The following is a 21,590-nucleotide window of genomic DNA, read 5'->3' as shown; positions in this document are numbered from 1 at the left end:
CTCCACACTGGGACAGACTGAGGCTCCTCACAGAACTCCACACTGGGGCAGACTGAGGCTCCTCACAGAACCCCACACTGGGACAGACTGAGGCCCCTCACAGAACCCCACACTGGGGCAGACTGAGGCTCCTCACAGAACTCCACACTGGGGCAGACTGAGGCTCCTCACAGAACCCCACACTGGGGCAGACTGAGGCTCCTCACAGAACCCCACACTGGGGCAGACTGAGGCTCCTCACAGAACCCCACACTGGGGCAGACTGAGGCTCCTCACAGAACCCCACACTGGGGCAGACTGAGGCTCCTCACAGAACCCCACACTGGGGCAGACTGAGGCTCCTCACAGAACTCCACACTGGGGCAGACTGAGGCTCCTCACAGAACTCCACACTGGGACAGACTGAGGCTCCTCACAGAACCCCACACTGGGGCAGACTGAGGCTCCTCACAGAACCCCACACTGGGGCAGACTGAGGCTCCTCACAGAACTCCACACTTAGGCTCCTCACAGAACCCCACACTGGGGCAGACTGAGGCTCCTCACAGAACCCCACACTGGGGCAGACTGAGGCTCCTCACAGAACCCCACACTGGGGCAGACTGAGGCTCCTCACAGAACCCCACACTGGGGCAGACTGAGGCTCCTCACAGAACTCCACACTGGGGCAGACTGAGGCTCCTCACAGAACTCCACACTGGGGCAGACTGAGGCTCCTCACAGAACCCCACACTGGGGCAGACTGAGGCTCCTCACAGAACTCCACACTGGGACAGACTGAGGCTCCTCACAGAACCCCACACTGGGACAGACTGAGGCTCCTCACAGAACCCCACACTGGGGCAGACTGAGGCTCCTCACAGAACCCCACACTGGGGCAGACTGAGGCTCCTCACAGAACCCCACACTGAGGCAGACTGAGGCTCCTCACAGAACCCCACACTGGGGCAGACTGAGGCCACTCACAGAACCCCACACTGGGGCAGACTGAGGCCACTCACAGAACCCCACACTGGGGCAGACTGAGGCCACTCACAGAACTCCACACTGGGGCAGACTGAGGCTCCTCACAGAACCCCACACTGGGGCAGACTGAGGCTCCTCACAGAACCCCACACTGGGACAGACTGAGGCTCCTCAGAACTCCACACTGGGGCAGACTGAGGCTCCTCACAGAACTCCACACTGGGGCAGACTGAGGCTCCTCACAGAACCCCACACTGGGGCAGACTGAGGCTCCTCACAGAACCCCACACTGGGGCAGACTGAGGCTCCTCACAGAACCCCACACTGGGGCAGACTGAGGCCACTCACAGAACTCCACACTGGGGCAGACTGAGGCTCCTCACAGAACGCCACACTGGGGCAGACTGAGGCTCCTCACAGAACCCCACACTGGGGCAGACTGAGGCTCCTCACAGAACACCACACTGGGGCAGACTGAGGCTCCTCAGAACTCCACACTGGGGCAGACTGAGGCTCCTCACAGAACCCCACACTGGGACAGACTGAGGCTCCTCACAGAACCCCACACTGGGGCAGACTGAGGCTCCTCACAGAACTCCACACTGGGGCAGACTGAGGCTCCTCACAGAACTCCACACTGGGGCAGACTGAGGCTCCTCACAGAACACCACACTGGGGCAGACTGAGGCTCCTCACAGAACCCCACACTGGGGCAGACTGAGGCTCCTCACAGAACTCCACACTGGGGCAGACTGAGGCTCCTCACAGAACCCCACACTGGGGCAGACTGAGGCTCCTCACAGAACCCCACACTGGGGCAGACTGAGGCTCCTCACAGAACCCCACACTGGGGCAGACTGAGGCTCCTCACAGAACTCCACACTGGGGCAGACTGAGGCTCCTCACAGAACTCCACACTGGGGCAGACTGAGGCTCCTCACAGAACCCCACACTGGGGCAGACTGAGGCTCCTCACAGAACCCCACACTGGGGCAGACTGAGGCTCCTCACAGAACCCAACACTGGGGCAGACTGAGGCTCCTCACAGAACCCCACACTGGGGCAGACTGAGGCTCCTCACAGAACTCCACACTGGGGCAGACTGAGGCTCCTCACAGAACTCCACACTGGGACAGACTGAGGCTCCTCACAGAACCCCACACTGGGGCAGACTGAGGCTCCTCACAGAACCCCACACTGGGGCAGACTGAGGCTCCTCACAGAACTCCACACTGAGGCTCCTCACAGAACCCCACACTGGGGCAGACTGAGGCTCCTCACAGAACCCCACACTGGGACAGACTGAGGCTCCTCACAGAACTCCACACTGGGACAGACTGAGGCTCCTCACAGAACCCCACACTGGGGCAGACTGAGGCTCCTCACAGAACTCCACACTGGGGCAGACTGAGGCTCCTCACAGAACCCCACACTGGGGCAGACTGAGGCTCCTCACAGAACTCCACACTGGGGCAGACTGAGGCTCCTCACAGAACTCCACACTGGGGCAGACTGAGGCTCCTCACAGAACTCCACACTGGGGCAGACTGAGGCTCCTCACAGAACCCCACACTGGGGCAGACTGAGGCTCCTCACAGAACCCCACACTGGGGCAGACTGAGGCTCCTCACAGAACCCCACACTGGGGCAGACTGAGGCTCCTCACAGAACCCCACACTGGGGCAGACTGAGGCTCCTCACAGAACCCCACACTGGGGCAGACTGAGGCTCCTCACAGAACTCCACACTGGGACAGACTGAGGCTCCTCACAGAACTCCACACTGGGGCAGACTGAGGCTCCTCACAGAACTCCACACTGAGGCTCCTCACAGAACTCCACACTGAGGCTCCTCACAGAACTCCACACTGGGACAGACTGAGGCTCCTCACAGAACCCCACACTGGGGCAGACTGAGGCTCCTCACAGAACCCCACACTGGGGCAGACTGAGGCTCCTCACAGAACTCCACACTGAGGCTCCTCACAGAACTCCACACTGAGGCTCCTCACAGAACTCCACACTGGGGCAGACTGAGGCTCCTCACAGAACCCCACACTGGGGCAGACTGAGGCTCCTCACAGAACTCCACACTGGGACAGACTGAGGCTCCTCACAGAACCCCACACTGGGGCAGACTGAGGCTCCTCACAGAACTCCGCACTGGGGCAGACTGAGGCCACTCACAGAACCCCACTCTGGGGCAGACTGAGGCTCCTCACAGAACTCCACACTGGGGCAGACTGAGGCTCCTCACAGAACTCCACACTGGGGCAGACTGAGGCTCCTCACAGAACTCCGCACTGGGGCAGACTGAGGCTCCTCACAGAACTCCGCACTGGGGCAGACTGAGGCTCCTCACAGAACTCCGCACTGGGGCAGACTGAGGCCACTCACAGAACCCCACTCTGGGGCAGACTGAGGCTCCTCACAGAACCCCACACTGGGGCAGACTGAGGCTCCTCACAGAACTCCACACTGGGGCAGACTGAGGCTCCTCACAGAACCCCACACTGGGGCAGACCAAGGCTCCTCACAGAACTCCACACTGGGGCAGACTGAGGCTCCTCACAGAACTCCACACTGGGGCAGACTGAGGCTCCTCACAGAACTCCACACTGGGACAGACTGAGGCTCCTCACAGAACTCCACACTGGGGCAGACTGAGGCTCCTCACAGAACTCCACACTGGGGCAGATTGAGGCTCCTCACAGAACTCCACACTGAGGCTCCTCACAGAACTCCACACTGAGGCTCCTCACAGAACTCCACACTGGGGCAGACTGAGGCTCCTCACAGAACTCCACACTGGGACAGACTGAGGCTCCTCACAGAACTCCACACTGAGGCTCCTCACAGAACTCCACACTGGGACAGACTGAGGCTCCTCACAGAACCCCACACTGGGGCAGACTGAGGCTCCTCACAGAACCCCACACTGGGGCAGACTGAGGCTCCTCACAGAACTCCACACTGGGGCAGACTGAGGCTCCTCACAGAACCCCACACTGGGGCAGACTGAGGCTCCTCACAGAACCCCACACTGGGGCAGACTGAGGCTCCTCACAGAACTCCACACTGGGACAGACTGAGGCTCCTCACAGAACCCCACACTGGGGCAGACTGAGGCTCCTCACAGAACTCCACACTGGGGCAGACTGAGGCTCCTCACAGAACCCCACACTGGGGCAGACTGAGGCTCCTCACAGAACTCCACACTGAGGCAGACTGAGGCTCCTCACAGAACCCCACACTGGGGCAGACTGAGGCTCCTCACAGAACCCCACACTGGGGCAGACTGAGGCTCCTCACAGAACTCCACACTGGGGCAGACTGAGGCTCCTCACAGAACTCCACACTGGGGCAGACTGAGGCTCCTCACAGAACTCCACACTGGGGCAGACTGAGGCTCCTCACAGAACCCCACACTGGGGCAGACCGAGGCTCCTCACAGAACTCCACACTGGGGCAGACTGAGGCTCCTCACAGAACTCCACACTGAGGCAGACTGAGGCTCCTCACAGAACTCCACACTGGGGCAGACTGAGGCTCCTCACAGAACCCCACACTGGGGCAGACTGAGGCCACTCACAGAACTCCACACTGGGGCAGACTGAGGCTCCTCACAGAACCCCACACTGGGGCAGACTGAGGCTCCTCACAGAACCCCACACTGGGGCAGACTGAGGCTCCTCACAGAACTCCACACTGGGGCAGACTGAGGCTCCTCACAGAACTCCACACTGGGGCAGACTGAGGCTCCTCACAGAACCCCACACTGGGGCAGACTGAGGCCACTCACAGAACTCCACACTGGGGCAGACTGAGGCTCCTCACAGAACCCCACACTGGGGCAGACTGAGGCTCCTCACAGAACTCCACACTGGGGCAGACTGAGGCTCCTCACAGAACCCCACACTGGGGCAGACTGAGGCTCCTCACAGAACCCCACACTGGGGCAGACTGAGGCTCCTCACAGAACTCCACACTGGGACAGACTGAGGCTCCTCACAGAACCCCACACTGGGGCAGACTGAGGCTCCTCACAGAACTCCACACTGGGGCAGACTGAGGCTCCTCACAGAACCCCACACTGGGGCAGACTGAGGCTCCTCACAGAACCCCACACTGGGGCAGACTGAGGCTCCTCACAGAACTCCACACTTGGACAGACTGAGGCTCCTCACAGAACTCCACACTGAGGCTCCTCACAGAACTCCACACTGAGGCTCCTCACAGAACTCCACACTGGGGCAGACTGAGGCTCCTCACAGAACTCCACACTGGGGCAGACTGAGGCTCCTCACAGAACTCCACACTGGGACAGACTGAGGCTCCTCACAGAACTCCACACTGAGGCTCCTCACAGAACTCCACACTGGGGCAGACTGAGGCTCCTCACAGAACCCCACACTGGGGCAGACTGAGGCTCCTCACAGAACTCCACACTGGGACAGACTGAGGCTCCTCACAGAACCCCACACTGGGGCAGACTGAGGCTCCTCACAGAACTCCACACTGAGGCTCCTCACAGAACCCCACACTGGGGCAGACTGAGGCTCCTCACAGAACTCCACACTGGGGCAGACTGAGGCTCCTCACAGAACTCCACACTGAGGCTCCTCACAGAACTCCACACTGGGGCAGACTGAGGCTCCTCACAGAACTCCACACTGGGACAGACTGAGGCTCCTTACAGAACTCCACACTGGGGCAGACTGAGGCTCCTCACAGAACTCCACACTGAGGCTCCTCACAGAACCCCACACTGGGGCAGACTGAGGCTCCTCACAGAACTCCACACTGGGGCAGACTGAGGCTCCTCACAGAACCCCACACTGGGGCAGACTGAGGCTCCTCACAGAACTCCACACTGGGGCAGACTGAGGCTCCTCACAGAACTCCACACTGGGGCAGACTGAGGCTCCTCACAGAACTCCACACTGGGACAGACTGAGGCTCCTCACAGAACTCCACACTGGGACAGACTGAGGCTCCTCACAGAACTCCACACTGGGGCAGACTGAGGCTCCTCACAGAACCCCACACTGGGGCAGACTGAGGCTCCTCACAGAACTCCACACTGGGGCAGACTGAGGCTCCTCACAGAACTCCACACTGAGGCAGACTGAGGCTCCTCACAGAACCCCACACTGAGGCAGACTGAGGCTCCTCACAGAACTCCACACTGGGGCAGACTGAGGCTCCTCACAGAACTCCACACTGAGGCTCCTCACAGAACCCCACACTGGGGCAGACTGAGGCTCCTCACAGAACTCCACACTGGGGCAGACTGAGGCTCCTCACAGAACTCCACACTGAGGCTCCTCACAGAACTCCACACTGGGGCAGACTGAGGCTCCTCACAGAACTCCACACTGAGGCTCCTCACAGAACTCCACACTGGGGCAGACTGAGGCTCCTCACAGAACTCCACACTGAGGCAGACTGAGGCTCCTCACAGAACCCCACACTGGGGCAGACTGAGGCTCCTCACAGAACCCCACACTGGGGCAGACTGAGGCTCCTCACAGAACCCCACACTGGGACAGACTGAGGCTCCTCACAGAACCCCACACTGGGGCAGACTGAGGCTCCTCACAGAACCCCACACTGGGGCAGACTGAGGCTCCTCACAGAACCCCACACTGAGGCAGACTGAGGCTCCTCACAGAACCCCACACTGGGACAGACTGAGGCTCCTCACAGAACCCCACACTGGGGCAGACTGAGGCTCCTCACAGAACCCCACACTGAGGCAGACTGAGGCTCCTCACAGAACCCCACACTGGGGCAGACTGAGGCTCCTCTCAGAACTCCACACTGGGACAGACTGAGGCTCCTCACAGAACTCCACACTGGGGCAGACTGAGGCTCCTCACAGAACCACACTGGGGCAGACTGAGGCTCCTCACAGAACCCCACACTGGGGCAGACTGAGGCTCCTCACAGAACTCCACACTGGGACAGACTGAGGCTCCTCACAGAACCCCACACTGGGGCAGACTGAGGCTCCTCACAGAACCCCACACTGGGGCAGACTGAGGCTCCTCACAGAACTCCACACTGAGGCAGACTGAGGCTCCTCACAGAACCCCACACTGGGGCAGACTGAGGCTCCTCACAGAACTCCACACTGGGACAGACTGAGGCTCCTCACAGAACCCCACACTGGGGCAGACTGAGGCTCCTCACAGAACTCCACACTGGGGCAGACTGAGGCTCCTCACAGAACTCCACACTGGGGCAGACTGAGGCTCCTCACAGAACTCCACACTGGGGCAGACTGAGGCCACTCACAGAACTCCACACTGGGGCAGACTGAGGCTCCTCACAGAACTCCACACTGGGGCAGACTGAGGCTCCTCACAGAACTCCACACTGGGACAGACTGAGGCTCCTCACAGAACCCCACACTGGGACAGACTGAGGCTCCTCACAGAACTCCACACTGGGGCAGACTGAGGCTCCTCACAGAACCCCACACTGGGGCAGACTGAGGCTCCTCACAGAACTCCACACTGGGGCAGACTGAGGCTCCTCACAGAACTCCACACTGGGACAGACTGAGGCTCCTCACAGAACTCCACACTGGGGCAGACTGAGGCTCCTCACAGAACCCCACACTGGGGCAGACTGAGGCTCCTCACAGAACTCCACACTGGGGCAGACTGAGGCTCCTCACAGAACTCCACACTGGGGCAGACTGAGGCTCCTCACAGAACCCCACACTGGGACAGACTGAGGCTCCTCACAGAACTCCACACTGGGGCAGACTGAGGCTCCTCACAGAACCCCACACTGGGACAGACTGAGGCTCCTCACAGAACCCCACACTGGGGCAGACTGAGGCTCCTCACAGAACTCCACACTGAGGCAGAGTGAGGCTCCTCACAGAACCCCACACTGGGGCAGACTGAGGCTCCTCACAGAACCCCACACTGGGGCAGACTGAGGCTCCTCACAGAACCCCACACTGGGGCAGACTGAGGCTCCTCACAGAACCCCACACTGGGACAGACTGAGGCTCCTCACAGAACCCCACACTGGGGCAGACTGAGGCTCCTCACAGAACTCCACACTGGGGCAGACTGAGGCTCCTCACAGAACCCCACACTGGGGCAGACTGAGGCTCCTGACAGAACTCCACACTGGGGCAGACTGAGGCTCCTCACAGAACCCCACACTGGGGCAGACTGAGGCTCCTCACAGAACTCCACACTGGGGCAGACTGAGGCTCCTCACAGAACCCCACACTGGGGCAGACTGTGGCTCCTCACAGAACCCCACACTGGGGCAGACTGAGGCTCCTCACAGAACCCCACACTGGGGCAGACTGAGGCTCCTCACAGAACCCCACACTGGGGCAGACTGAGGCTCCTCACAGAACCCCACACTGGGGCAGACTGAGGCCACTCACAGAACCCCACACTGGGGCAGACTGAGGCTCCTCACAGAACTCCACACTGGGGCAGACTGAGGCTCCTCACAGAACCCCACACTGGGACAGACTGAGGCTCCTCACAGAACCCCACACTGGGGCAGACTGAGGCTCCTCACAGAACCCCACACTGGGGCAGACTGAGGCTCCTCACAGAACCCCACACTGGGGCAGACTGAGGCTCCTCACAGAACCCCACACTGGGGCAGACTGAGGCTCCTCACAGAACTCCACACTGGGGCAGACTGAGGCTCCTCACAGAACCCCACACTGGGGCAGACTGAGGCTCCTCACAGAACTCCACACTGGGGCAGACTGAGGCTCCTCACAGAACTCCACACTGAGGCAGACTGAGGCCACTCACAGAACTCCACACTGGGGCAGACTGAGGCTCCTCACAGAACCCCACACTGAGGCAGACTGAGGCTCCTCACAGAACTCCACACTGGGGCAGACTGAGGCTCCTCACAGAACCCCACACTGGGGCAGACTGAGGCTCCTCACAGAACCCCACACTGGGGCAGACTGAGGCTCCTCACAGAACCCCACACTGGGACAGACTGAGGCTCCTCACAGAACCCCACACTGGGGCAGACTGAGGCTCCTCACAGAACCCCACACTGGGGCAGACTGAGGCTCCTCACAGAACCCCACACTGGGGCAGACTGAGGCTCCTCACAGAACTCCACACTGGGACAGACTGAGGCTCCTCACAGAACCCCACACTGGGGCAGACTGAGGCTCCTCACAGAACTCCACACTGGGGCAGACTGAGGCTCCTCACAGAACCCCACACTGGGGCAGACTGAGGCTCCTCACAGAACTCCACACTGGGGCAGACTGAGACTCCTCACAGAACTCCACACTGGGGCAGACTGAGGCTCCTCACAGAACCCCACACTGGGGCAGACTGAGGCTCCTCACAGAACCCCACACTGGGGCAGACTGAGGCTCCTCACAGAACCCCACACTGGGGCAGACTGAGGCCACTCACAGAACCCCACACTGTGGCAGACTGAGGCTCCTCACAGAACCCCACACTGGGGCAGACTGAGGCTCCTCACAGAACTCCACACTGGGGCAGACTGAGGCTCCTCACAGAACTCCACACTGGGGCAGACTGAGGCTCCTCACAGAACTCCACACTGGGGCAGACTGAGGCTCCTCACAGAACCCCACACTGGGGCAGACTGAGGCTCCTCACAGAACCCCACACTGGGGCAGACTGAGGCTCCTCACAGAACTCCACACTGGGGCAGACTGAGGCTCCTCACAGAACCCCACACTGGGGCAGACTGAGGCTCCTCACAGAACCCCACACTGTGGCAGACTGAGGCTCCTCACAGAACCCCACACTGTGGCAGACTGAGGCTCCTCACAGAACCCCACACTGGGGCAGACTGAGGCTCCTCACAGAACTCCACACTGGGACAGACTGAGGCTCCTCACAGAACTCCACACTGGGACAGACTGAGGCCCCTCACAGAACCCCACACTGGGGCAGACTGAGGCTCCTCACAGAACCCCACACTGGGGCAGACTGAGGCTCCTCACAGAACCCCACACTGGGACAGACTGAGGCTCCTCACAGAACTCCACACTGGGGCAGACTGAGGCTCCTCACAGAACTCCGCACTGGGGCAGACTGAGGCTCCTCACAGAACTCCGCACTGGGGCAGACTGAGGCTCCTCACAGAACTCCGCACTGGGGCAGACTGAGGCCACTCACAGAACCCCACTCTGGGGCAGACTGAGGCTCCTCACAGAACCCCACACTGGGGCAGACTGAGGCTCCTCACAGAACTCCACACTGGGGCAGACTGAGGCTCCTCACAGAACCCCACACTGGGGCAGACTGAGGCTCCTCACAGAACCCCACACTGGGGCAGACTGAGGCTCCTCACAGAACTCCACACTGGGGCAGACTGAGGCTCCTCACAGAACCCCACACTGGGGCAGACTGAGGCTCCTCACAGAACTCCACACTGGGACAGACTGAGGCTCCTCACAGAACCCCACACTGGGGCAGACTGAGGCTCCTCACAGAACTCCACACTGGGGCAGACTGAGGCTCCTCACAGAACCCCACACTGGGGCAGACTGAGGCCACTCACAGAACCCCACACTGTGGCAGACTGAGGCTCCTCACAGAACCCCACACTGGGGCAGACTGAGGCTCCTCACAGAACTCCACACTGGGGCAGACTGAGGCTCCTCACAGAACCCCACACTGGGGCAGACTGAGGCTCCTCACAGAACTCCACACTGGGGCAGACTGAGGCTCCTCACAGAACTCCACACTGGGACAGACTGAGGCTCCTCACAGAACTCCACACTGGGACAGACTGAGGCCCCTCACAGAACCCCACACTGGGGCAGACTGAGGCTCCTCACAGAACCCCACACTGGGGCAGACTGAGGCTCCTCACAGAACCCCACACTGGGACAGACTGAGGCTCCTCACAGAACTCCACACTGGGGCAGACTGAGGCTCCTCACAGAACTCCACACTGGGGCAGACTGAGGCTCCTCACAGAACTCCACACTGGGGCAGACTGAGGCTCCTCACAGAACTCCACACTGGGACAGACTGAGGCTCCTCACAGAACTCCACACTGGGACAGACTGAGGCTCCTCACAGAACCCCACACTGGGGCAGACTGAGGCTCCTCACAGAACTCCACACTGGGACAGACTGAGTCTCCTCACAGAACCCCACACTGGGGCAGACTGAGGCTCCTCACAGAACCCCACACTGAGGCAGACTGAGGCTCCTCACAGAACCCCACACTGGGGCAGACTGAGGCCACTCACAGAACTCCACACTGGGGCAGACTGAGGCTCCTCACAGAACCCCACACTGGGGCAGACTGAGGCTCCTCACAGAACCCCACACTGGGGCAGACTGAGGCTCCTCACAGAACTCCACACTGAGGCAGACTGAGGCTCCTCACAGAACTCCACACTGGGGCAGACTGAGGCTCCTCACAGAACCCCACACTGGGGCAGACTGAGGCTCCTCACAGAACCCCACACTGGGGCAGACTGAGGCTCCTCACAGAACCCCACACTGGGACAGACTGAGGCTCCTCACAGAACCCCACACTGGGGCAGACTGAGGCTCCTCACAGAACCCCACACTGGGGCAGACTGAGGCTCCTCACAGAACCCCACACTGGGACAGACTGAGGCTCCTCACAGAACCCCACACTGGGGCAGACTGAGGCTCCTCACAGAACCCCACACTGGGGCAGACTGAGGCTCCTCACAGAACCCCACACTGGGGCAGACTGAGGCTCCTCACAGAACTCCACACTGGGACAGACTGAGGCTCCTCACAGAACCCCACACTGGGGCAGACTGAGGCTCCTCACAGAACCCCACACTGGGGCAGACTGAGGCTCCTCACAGAACTCCACACTGGGACAGACTGAGGCTCCTCACAGAACTCCACACTGGGGCAGACTGAGGCTCCTCACAGAACTCCACACTGGGGCAGACTGAGGCTCCTCACAGAACCCCACACTGGGGCAGACTGAGGCTCCTCACAGAACTCCACACTGGGGCAGACTGAGGCTCCTCACAGAACTCCACACTGAGGCAGACTGAGGCTCCTCACAGAACTCCACACTTGGGCAGACTGAGGCTCCTCACAGAACCCCACACTGAGGCAGACTGAGGCTCCTCACAGAACCCCACACTGGGGCAGACTGAGGCTCCTCACAGAACCCCACACTGTGGCAGACTGAGGCTCCTCACAGAACTCCACACTTGGGCACACTGAGGCTCCTCACAGAACCCCACACTGGGGCAGACTGAGGCTCCTCACAGAACTCCACACTGGGACAGACTGAGGCTCCTCACAGAACTCCACACTGGGACAGACTGAGGCTCCTCACAGAACTCCACACTGGGACAGACTGAGGCTCCTCACAGAACTCCACACTGGGGCAGACTGAGGCTCCTCACAGAACCCCACACTGGGGCAGACTGAGGCTCCTCACAGAACTCCACACTGGGGCAGACTGAGGCTCCTCACAGAACCCCACACTGGGGCAGACTGAGGCTCCTCACAGAACCCCACACTGGGGCAGACTGAGGCTCCTCACAGAACTCCACACTGGGACAGACTGAGGCTCCTCACAGAACTCCACACTGGGACAGACTGAGGCTCCTCACAGAGTGCCATCCTGGACAGGAAACATCTCCACACAGAGCTCCACACTTGCGAATCAATAAATCTCTCACCTTCCAACAGAACATCATTTTCCTTTGTCTTTTTCTTCAGAATCTCAACTGTCCTTTCCTCAGTCTTGCTTGGGCTGGATATCTGTGGTAAAAATCCAGTCTCTTGCCCATCCAGGCCAGATCTCATCTCTGTGCCAATGGGGCACTTCGCATAGAGCTGATCCTCCTCATTCACTCTTTCCACTTTGGGAAGTTCTTCACTAATAGAACACTGTGGGTTTTCTTCATTTTCTTAAAGGCAATATGGCATAAAGAGAAACATATTGAAACCAGAGTGCAAAGGACACTAACTATTCAGTTTGTCACAAGTTTGTCATTGCTACTTGGAGCCCCATGCTCCCTGTTCTTTCCTAATATCCGTCTGTGTTCTGGGAGAGGGGAAATATTGGGCGGTTGAGTTGCCATGGAGTTAGAGTTGATGTCAGGGTGGTGAGTAAGACAGAGAGCTACAGGAAGCAGGTGTTAAGATGGGGAAAAAAGGCAAAACAAAAACTCCAGTGAATTTGAGTCTCAGGTGGGGCAAAGTTTGGGAATGGGAATAGGAAAAGGATTTGGAATTGGACAGGAGATTTGGTGTGTGGAATTGGGAATGGGTCATTGATGGGCTAGAGAATGGGACAGGTGGAATCCTTGAGATGAAGCAGAAGGTTTTGTTGTGGGGGAGTTTTGATGGTAGTAATTAGGATATGAGTTGGCTTGGAATGGGGCAGCGGTTTTGATTAGGAGCTTGGGGTGGAGGCATTGATGGGGATGTGATGATAGTGGCTGAGATAGGGAATGGATTGTAATAGGGTGAGTGGCTTGGATAGGATAGGTGGTGGTTAAAATGAAAAGGTTAAGATGATAATTGGAGTTGACAAAGGGGAATGTTTTTCATTCAGAGAGCAGTAGGGATTTAAAACTTACTGCCTGAAAGGGAGGCAGAGGCTGAAATACATATTGCATCTAAAAAGTACTTTATGTATACTAGAAATCATGACTTGCCAAGATTACCAACACAGAGAGGTGAACATTGGCCGGGGATTTGGATGGGCGGGGGTCTGGTGGTTGGGTGACCAATAATATGGAGTTTGCAGTTACGCTTGCCATCTCTTACATCCTGGAGACATCCTCTACCTGTCACCTCATCAGAGACATCTCCAGCATGCTGATTTTGAGAAGCATCGTCCATTAGTGGGGGCAGCAATAACTGCTGCTCATGTTGCGCTGCCTCTGGTTTTGTTCTGGCCCGTCGCTGCCGAGCACGCCAAGCAGCAGCAACAGGACGTCTCCTCTTCACCGGCAGTCTCAGCGGCTCTGGCTAGAACACATCAGGAAAACATATTGATTAAAGGCACAGGAAGATGAATAAACCCACACATGCAATCTGTGAACTGACTAACACATGCACCCCAAAGAGACCAATGCACCACCTCAACAGGACAAGACAACATGCTAACGCATACAGTCCAAAAGAACTACACAGATACCATAACAAAACACACATGGGCAATAGGCTAGTTTACCAATGCAAAGCCACTTTATGCTTACACTCCACACCTCATACCGACACTGACAGAGTCACTGTCCTATGGCGTTTTCATATACCCTGCAGACACTTAGAAGAGCTCCTCTTGCCAAGAATCCCTTCGTCATTTTATCAATTTCTGTTGGAGTCATCTTTTGTACAGATACTCCTGCACCTAGCGTCACTTTCTGCTCATTTTATCAGTCCACGTAGAATCGAATCTCAGAACCTCAATCAGTACATTGCGTTTTATGGATTACTTTTATATTTATATTTATTGTGGTTTTTATACTTGTATTTTTTATGCTGCATAGGATCTGGAGTATCAATCACTTTGTTCACTTTTACACTCATCACTGAGGAGTGACAACAAACAGTCTTGAATCTTGAATGTAATCCAACACACACACTCAATCAGCACACCCTACAACATACATCTGTTAGGGTTTTGACAAGCACCTCTGCTCCATCTGCCAAAAGCAGAATTTTCCACTGGCCAATCATTTTAATTCCTGTCCCCATTCCCATTCTGACATATCTGTCCATGGCCTCCTCTTCTGTCGTGATGAGGCCACTCTCAAGGTGGAGGAGCAAAACCTCATTTTCTTTCTAGGTAGCCTGCAACTGATGGCATGAACATTGATTTCTCCTTCTGGTAATATTTTTCCTTCCCTTTACCTCTTCCTCTATTGCCCACCCTGGCCTCTTACATTTTCTCCTCACCTGCCTATTACCTCTACCTGGTGCCCCTCTTTCCCTTTCTCTCTATCCAATCAGGTTCTCTATCCTTCTCCAGCCCTTTATCTTGCTCAGCCACCTGGCTTGACCTATCAACTTCTAACCAGCCCTCCATCCTGCCCCCAACTTCTTATTCTGGCATCTTCTCCTTCCTTTCCAGTCCTGAAGAAGGGTCTCAGCCCAAAACAGTGACTGTTTATTCATTTCCATAGATGCTGTCTGACCTGCTGAGTTCCTCCAGCATTTGTGTGTGTTGCTCTGAAGTTCCATCATCTGCAGAATCTCTTGTGTTTGTGACTAACGAACTGTATGTACTCTGTCAAGGCCCCTCCCCAAAAGGCTTCGACTGACAAGTCCCTTCAACACTCCACCACAAACTCTTGCAGTCCATTTGCACAAGAAATCAGCTGGCCAATGCGTGAACTCCTTCAATCACATGTACTTTTGACAGGCCAGCATATGAATTTACATGCACTTCTTCAGGCTTGTGGATGAAGTCTGCTGATAGACTGTAGAAGCCTATGTTGGCCTGTCATTGGAATGTACATCTTGGCAAGTTAATGGAGTGCTGGAACTTATTTAATGAAGGAGTCTGTAGATTGGCCAAGTGTGTACCTTCTCCTGTGGATGCTATGTAAATACTGGTACATTGAGAGAATGCCAACACCATTCCTGTCTTTTTTCAGTAGGTCAGCTCCTGCCCTTCTTCAACAGGACTAACTCACGGATTCCTTCATTAAACAATCTCCGGTTCTCCATTAACAGTTGCACGCTCCCGCAACGATTCTTTAAAACAGTCTATCAACAGTCCCAAAGCTGATGATCGATCCACAGGGCGAAGAACATATCTGATCAGCAGACCAACTCACACCCTCTTACAACAGCTCAGCTTTCACACTCTTGCAATATCCATCATTCATCAAGTTACATTAACATATTTTATCAACAGATTAACATACTCCTACGCATTATGCATCCACAGATCTACACATACACTCTGTCAATGTGCTTCAGCACACACACCCCCTTAAATGAACAACAGACAGTCTTTCAACAAGGTGACACATACATTCTGTTAACTGGCCTCTGTTAGCAGTGAAATGCAAGCAGATGGTCACAGTGACATAATATAACTAGAGCACCAGGTATGTAGCACGTTGCAGGAGAGGTTTTAAACATAACACATGAATAGATCTGAAGGACTCACACCTTTCTATCCCGTATCTCTCGTGTGTCTGTTTCTTGTCTTTAGTATTTACAGGGAATAGGAAGTTAAATAGACCCTGTCTGGTTCTGTAAGACATGTGTTTGTTCAAGTGCCAACTCCTGTACATGGTTATAGTACAAGTGGTGAAAAGGAACCATTAACTTGTATCTGGCAATATTATGTTTCATGTTTACCCCAGGATTAAAGGGAAGGGTTCACTTGCAGAATGGTGTTGTGTGGACTTAAAGTCACTAACTTTGAGTCCTGCAACAAGGCTGAAGCTATTAGAATGATTCCTGAGAAAAGCTAACACTTGCTCACACACTTTCTACATGAACCAGCAAGAACCATTGGGGCAAGAACCAATTTATCTTGAGTCTCTTGATCTAAAAAGGATTACCAAAGATTGGGATATTGTGAATGGGTCACAAGAAATTCATAGTTGATCTTAAAGACATCCTACCTCTCCATTATTTCCTTCTTCAACGAGACACACTCCTGCTTCAGTGTCTAATGAGATGGGTGGAAGCTGCAATCGTCCAGTCTTGAAGCCACCGGACTCCACTGGCTGTCCTGAACCACAATGATCACTGGGTCGGCTTTTCACTAGGGCAAAAAGGGAAGTGATTTCAAATCTCAGAGGAGATCTCAGATCACAGTGGACACAGGAGCACAGGACACTGCGGACGAGGAGGGGAGAAGTGATTGAAACTGTAGAGGGAGAATTTATTGTAAATATGAAGGAACTGGGCTTTGTAGGTGTGACAAGGCAACAGTGTACAGTAACACTCATGAGAAATTCAGGATCAACCCTAGAGATGGTGACCTAATGTACACCCTGCTTTCCTTCTTACGACTATTGGTAACTTCAGATTTGCTAAATATGAAATGATTGGATGGGATTAGACAAGACAATGGGATTTAGCAAGACAATGCTAAACAGTCCCAGGAGAGGAGATTAGTCTGGACATTTACCAAAGTCATGTTCTGGACCTCAGTCTTCCACTGCGTATATTTCCCCTTGTAGTATATTTGAGGATTGAATAGTCTCATGGTATGATCTTTGTCAGATTAATTTGTAGAGAATTGACTGATTTCAATTAGATGTTTTGTTGATGTTCATTTGCCACATTATGCTGCAGCTGAAGATCCCATGGTCATGGTTGCAGCTTAAAACAGCAGGACGGTCAGAAAGAGTGAAGTTAACTGACAGCAATGTTTCCTAGGTAGAGCAGAGAGGATACACCACAACTAGGTGGGTGGATTACACCAGTGTAAAAGGTGGGAAAGCTGCAAATTCCCTGCGTGGAACAGAAGGAAGAACTTGGCCGGGAGACACCTGGTCTTGGAATGCCCAGTCAAAATGGCCCCATCCAATAATTCAAATCAAGTTTAAGTTCATTCTCATATGAGCCAGTACAATGAAAAACTTACTTGCAGCAACATCTCAAACATATGCAGTAGGTTTGGATAACACACAGAATATAAATATATAAATCAAACAAGACAAGTGAAGGAAAAAGTAAGTATTACAGGGCAAGGCCTGATGCACTCAGGTGCAAGTCCTAGCAGTAACCAAGTCCCAACAAAGACAGGAACACAATCTACCTTGGATGTAAGGGAGCATGGAAACAGATACAGTACAGTATGAGTACAGCTGGGAAACAATATTTCTGGTGGAATCAGATTATTAGAAATGCCTAGTACAACTTTGTTTGAGACTGAGCAAAATATGTGTTGGATGCCAGTGCAGGTAGGCCTACCTACCAAGCTGTGTTGGGTTGCTGTTGGAGAAACAGCCCAACTCTACCAAAACCAAAGGTCATAACATCCACCAGCAGTCACAGGCTCAAATTCAATAATGGACTTAAATACCATGTAGAACTGTACGTAGTGATGGAGTTGACAAGTCTTACTAACGTGTGATAAGTTTAACTTTTGCTGTTTAGGTAAAAGCCTGATACAACATATTTATAGGTACATCACATGTTGTCATTGAGACAATTATGTTAAGGTAACAGTTATAATATAAAATAAAGTCATAAATATGAGGTCTATTTGGAGAAATGATTCAATTGAAATACCAGAGACTTAAGTGGATACTACTGAGTAGTTACAGCTGTGAATGAAGAGTTTTAGAATAATCTTGGTTAAATTGACCAGTATGTATAGGTATATCTGAACATAACATTATATAATAAATTAAATAACTTGTATGGCTTCTTTTATTAAGAGGTAGTAACTTAGTGAATGAGGGTTAGTGTACTTTTAAGAACTGAATATTACTGAGTATAAGACTTTTTATATATTTTTGCACTAGCCACTGCTGTTACCTGGGAGATGGTTGCTTCTAAAAGGGCTTTACCTGGGAACTCTCCTTTATTATCTGCTTTATTAAGTAGTATTGAGAAATATATCTGACATAACCATTATATAAACCTGAAATATAATCACTATGTATTAGCTATTTACTATACTATGTAATCACTTCTAGGTACTGAATATTAGTATGTATTATTTTACTAGACACATTTTACACATAGACACATTAAATGTTGTTTTCACTAGAGACTTTGTACTCTCTTAGCTGCATATTATGGCACCATTAGCTGAGATGTATCCCATGTATTACACTCAGCCTTTGTTTAGTACGAGATAACGGTGGCAGACAGGACGGTGCGAGCAGGAATGTAATGTGAGGGAGGTTGTCTGGAAAACATAATCTTGGCCACGAATAAGGTCCCAATGCGAATGGGTGAAAAATAATGGTGGCGCACCGAGAGCTAGGCAACAGCGATTTTTTTAGTTAATATATAGATGATATGCAATTATAAATTGATTGGGTATGCTGATGAAACTGGAATGTAACTGAGATAAGAAATTACTATAAAGAATGCTGTACACCGCAGCTCGGCGGGCTTTCGGTGACAAGTTCATTGATTGCCTCAGCCTTTGTTTGCAAATAAAGGTTTAAACTTCTCGAAGAATTGTCTGCGTCTCCTGGTCATTTCAAGTAACCACGACAAAATTGACGACCGCGGCAGGACCGGGAAGAGACCCGAGGAAAAGATTCGGTGGGTTGAGGCCGCTTCCCGGTCCCTCGAGAGCCCTCACAGAGCTAACAGAATTACAGGTGCACCAAGAAAAAAGATAAGCACTTTTTGCGACAATTTGGATTAAAATTCTGTTGGTTTTGGGGGTCTCGGGGACTCAGAAGTGTGCAGCAACTGCAGAAGGGTATCTCCGATCCAACGAATCTGGCAGAATTGAGGGTTTGACAGGAGGCTCAGAGGATTGATCGAGAACACTGCAGTGGGGGTGAGTACGAATAAGGTAACAAGAAGTTGAGCAAAGAAAATTCCACGTGGTGTTGGTAAATCCCTGTGGATATCGCTTCGCACAAAGCGAAGGGCTGAACGGGCAGGGTAAGGAATAATAGAGAAAATCCCTGTGGATACCGCTTCACACAAAGCGAAGGGCTGAACAGGCTGGGAGAGTGAAGAGAAACTTCTGAGAGTACTGCCCTAGGTTGAGGGCTGCTCGGACAGAACGGAACAGAATAAGAATTTGATAAATTGCTTAAACACTGGTAGAATAAACTGTAGGGCTAGGCGTGGAGTTAGGATCGGGGAGGTATTTGAACTGTGAGATTTTTTTAAAGAAATAATACCTAAGAGAAGAAGTGAATAACATGGAGTAAGAAAAAGGAACAGCAGTAGACATGCTGTGCAAGAAATTCCCAGTAAGTAGAGGTGAGATTACTGCAATTTCAGAGAAATGGGAAAAGAGAACCAAAAACCGACGCACGAAATGGCCAAAAGAAGGGACATTCGATGTAAGCTTGTGTGAAGAGATGGAAGCACTAATTAAACAATAAGAACAATAAGCACTAACCAAACAATAAGAACCAAGTGAGGAAGGAAGCTTGATTACATGGAACGGGGAGGAGGAAATGCTGCCACTGCTGGTAAAGGGGTCAGGACAAGTACAGTATATCCCTTGGGGATCCCAGGACCTGGAAGGGCTGAAAAATACTCTGCCTAGTCTGCACGAGGGGGCAGGAAAGTGGATTAGAGCCTTTGAGGAGGAAACAATGGGACGATTGTTGGCTATGGGAGATTTGAAGGCACTGCTGATAAGGTTGATGGGAACTTCCAAACTGAAAGAACTGATGGAAATGGCTGGCTTACAGAATGTGGGGAGCCCACAGACTGATGGGACCTATTTTGATCCAGTGAGGCAGAGGGTATGGCAGGCCCTCAGGAAGATTCATCCACCCAGAGTAGACCCCAAAGCCTTAAAGGGGGATCTACTGGGAGACACTGAAAACCCAGCAGCCTATGTAGAAAACCAGTTGAAAAGGTGGAGACTGGAGACTGAGCAAGTGGAAAATAGCTTGTTTCTGAACTCACTGTTCCGACAGAGCATTTTGGATGCAATGCCTCCGCAGGTCACGTCTAAATTGGAGGAAGTGGTTGGGCTGTCATCACTGACCCCACGAGCATTCAGTGATCACGTAGTCCACGCAGTGGAGAAATATCGGAGAGACAAACAAAAGCTGGCTGAGCAGCAAGAAGAGGTGCAGCGAAAGCTATTGCAAATGCAGCTTGAAGAACTGAAAAAGAAGGATTAAGAAAAAAGCAAAAAGATGCTGCCAGCCATCACTAGTGTGAGTACAGCCATTACACCATTAGACAGAGGAACCAGTCATTCTGTCAGTCAAGGGCCAGAAAACCCCATGCCAATAATGAATGTCTTCGGAGGAGCATTTCCACAGATGCCCTATTAGGGACAGAGAAAATTTAAGCAACAGCCGAGACAGGACTGGAAGTCCCAAGGAGGGGGGCAGAGGAGTTATGGGCAGACTGGTTAGAAAGCAAACTAGGGGGATGGGGTGCGTGGCTGACTAAATTGGCAATGACTGCAGGCATTGTGCTGATAAGTTGTGCATTTATTCTGTGCTGTTTTCTTCCATGTCTCAAGACTTTGATAATGCGTGTGACAGCAAAACAATTCCCGATGCTCCTGGAAATTGTCGAATCTGCCCTTAGACAAGGAGAAAAGCCGATGATGTACTGTTACAGTCTGCACGACGCACCAAGCGGATTGGAAGGTGTTAATAATGTGGACACTAGTCTGTAAGGGTGTCTGAGTCTTTTTTCCTGTCTCAGCTACGGAGGGACAGGTTTTTGTCTCAGCAGCCTAGGATAACAGAGAGAGATCATTTTGAGCTCCGAGTACGGAAATTGTAGTTGACCCCAATTTGGGATTAAAATGCTGGACTTTATTTTGGCTTTGGTGCACGGCCTCTGAATGTTCTCTTTCTGTGTGAGACCCTGTGGGTCTCAAAGGGGGGATTATATTGAGAAATATATCTGACATAACCACTATATATACCTGAAATATAATCACTATGTATTAGCTATTTACTATACTATGTAATCACTTCTAGGTACTGAATATTAGAATGTATTATTTTACTAG

The 21,590-nt window shown here is 53.3% G+C and overlaps 1 protein-coding gene across 6 annotated transcripts in view; it reads right to left on the bottom strand.

Moving 5' to 3' along the window:
• LOC132392797 (uncharacterized protein KIAA2012-like) overlaps positions 1-21,590 on the bottom strand; it is an 83,640-nt gene that overhangs the window by 48,126 nt on the left and 13,924 nt on the right. For all 6 annotated transcript variants that reach the window (XR_009511653.1, XM_059967173.1, XM_059967175.1 and 3 more), the window contains exons 7-9: positions 16,570-16,712; positions 13,771-13,954; positions 12,655-12,885 (exon numbers count right to left, since the gene is read on the bottom strand). Coding sequence is in view for 5 of the 6 variants with exons in the window: in XM_059967173.1 (XP_059823156.1) it covers positions 12,655-12,885; positions 13,771-13,954; positions 16,570-16,712 (558 nt within the window). In the remaining variant the exon portion in view is untranslated. The remainder of the gene's footprint in view (positions 1-12,654; positions 12,886-13,770; positions 13,955-16,569; positions 16,713-21,590) is intronic.

The sequence above is a fragment of the Hypanus sabinus genome, chromosome 4 (genome assembly GCF_030144855.1).
Source record: "Hypanus sabinus isolate sHypSab1 chromosome 4, sHypSab1.hap1, whole genome shotgun sequence".
Classification (NCBI taxonomy): Eukaryota; Metazoa; Chordata; class Chondrichthyes; order Myliobatiformes; family Dasyatidae; genus Hypanus; species Hypanus sabinus.
Note: the sequence above shows the minus strand (reverse complement) of the source record. Positions and strands in the feature narration are given on the sequence as shown.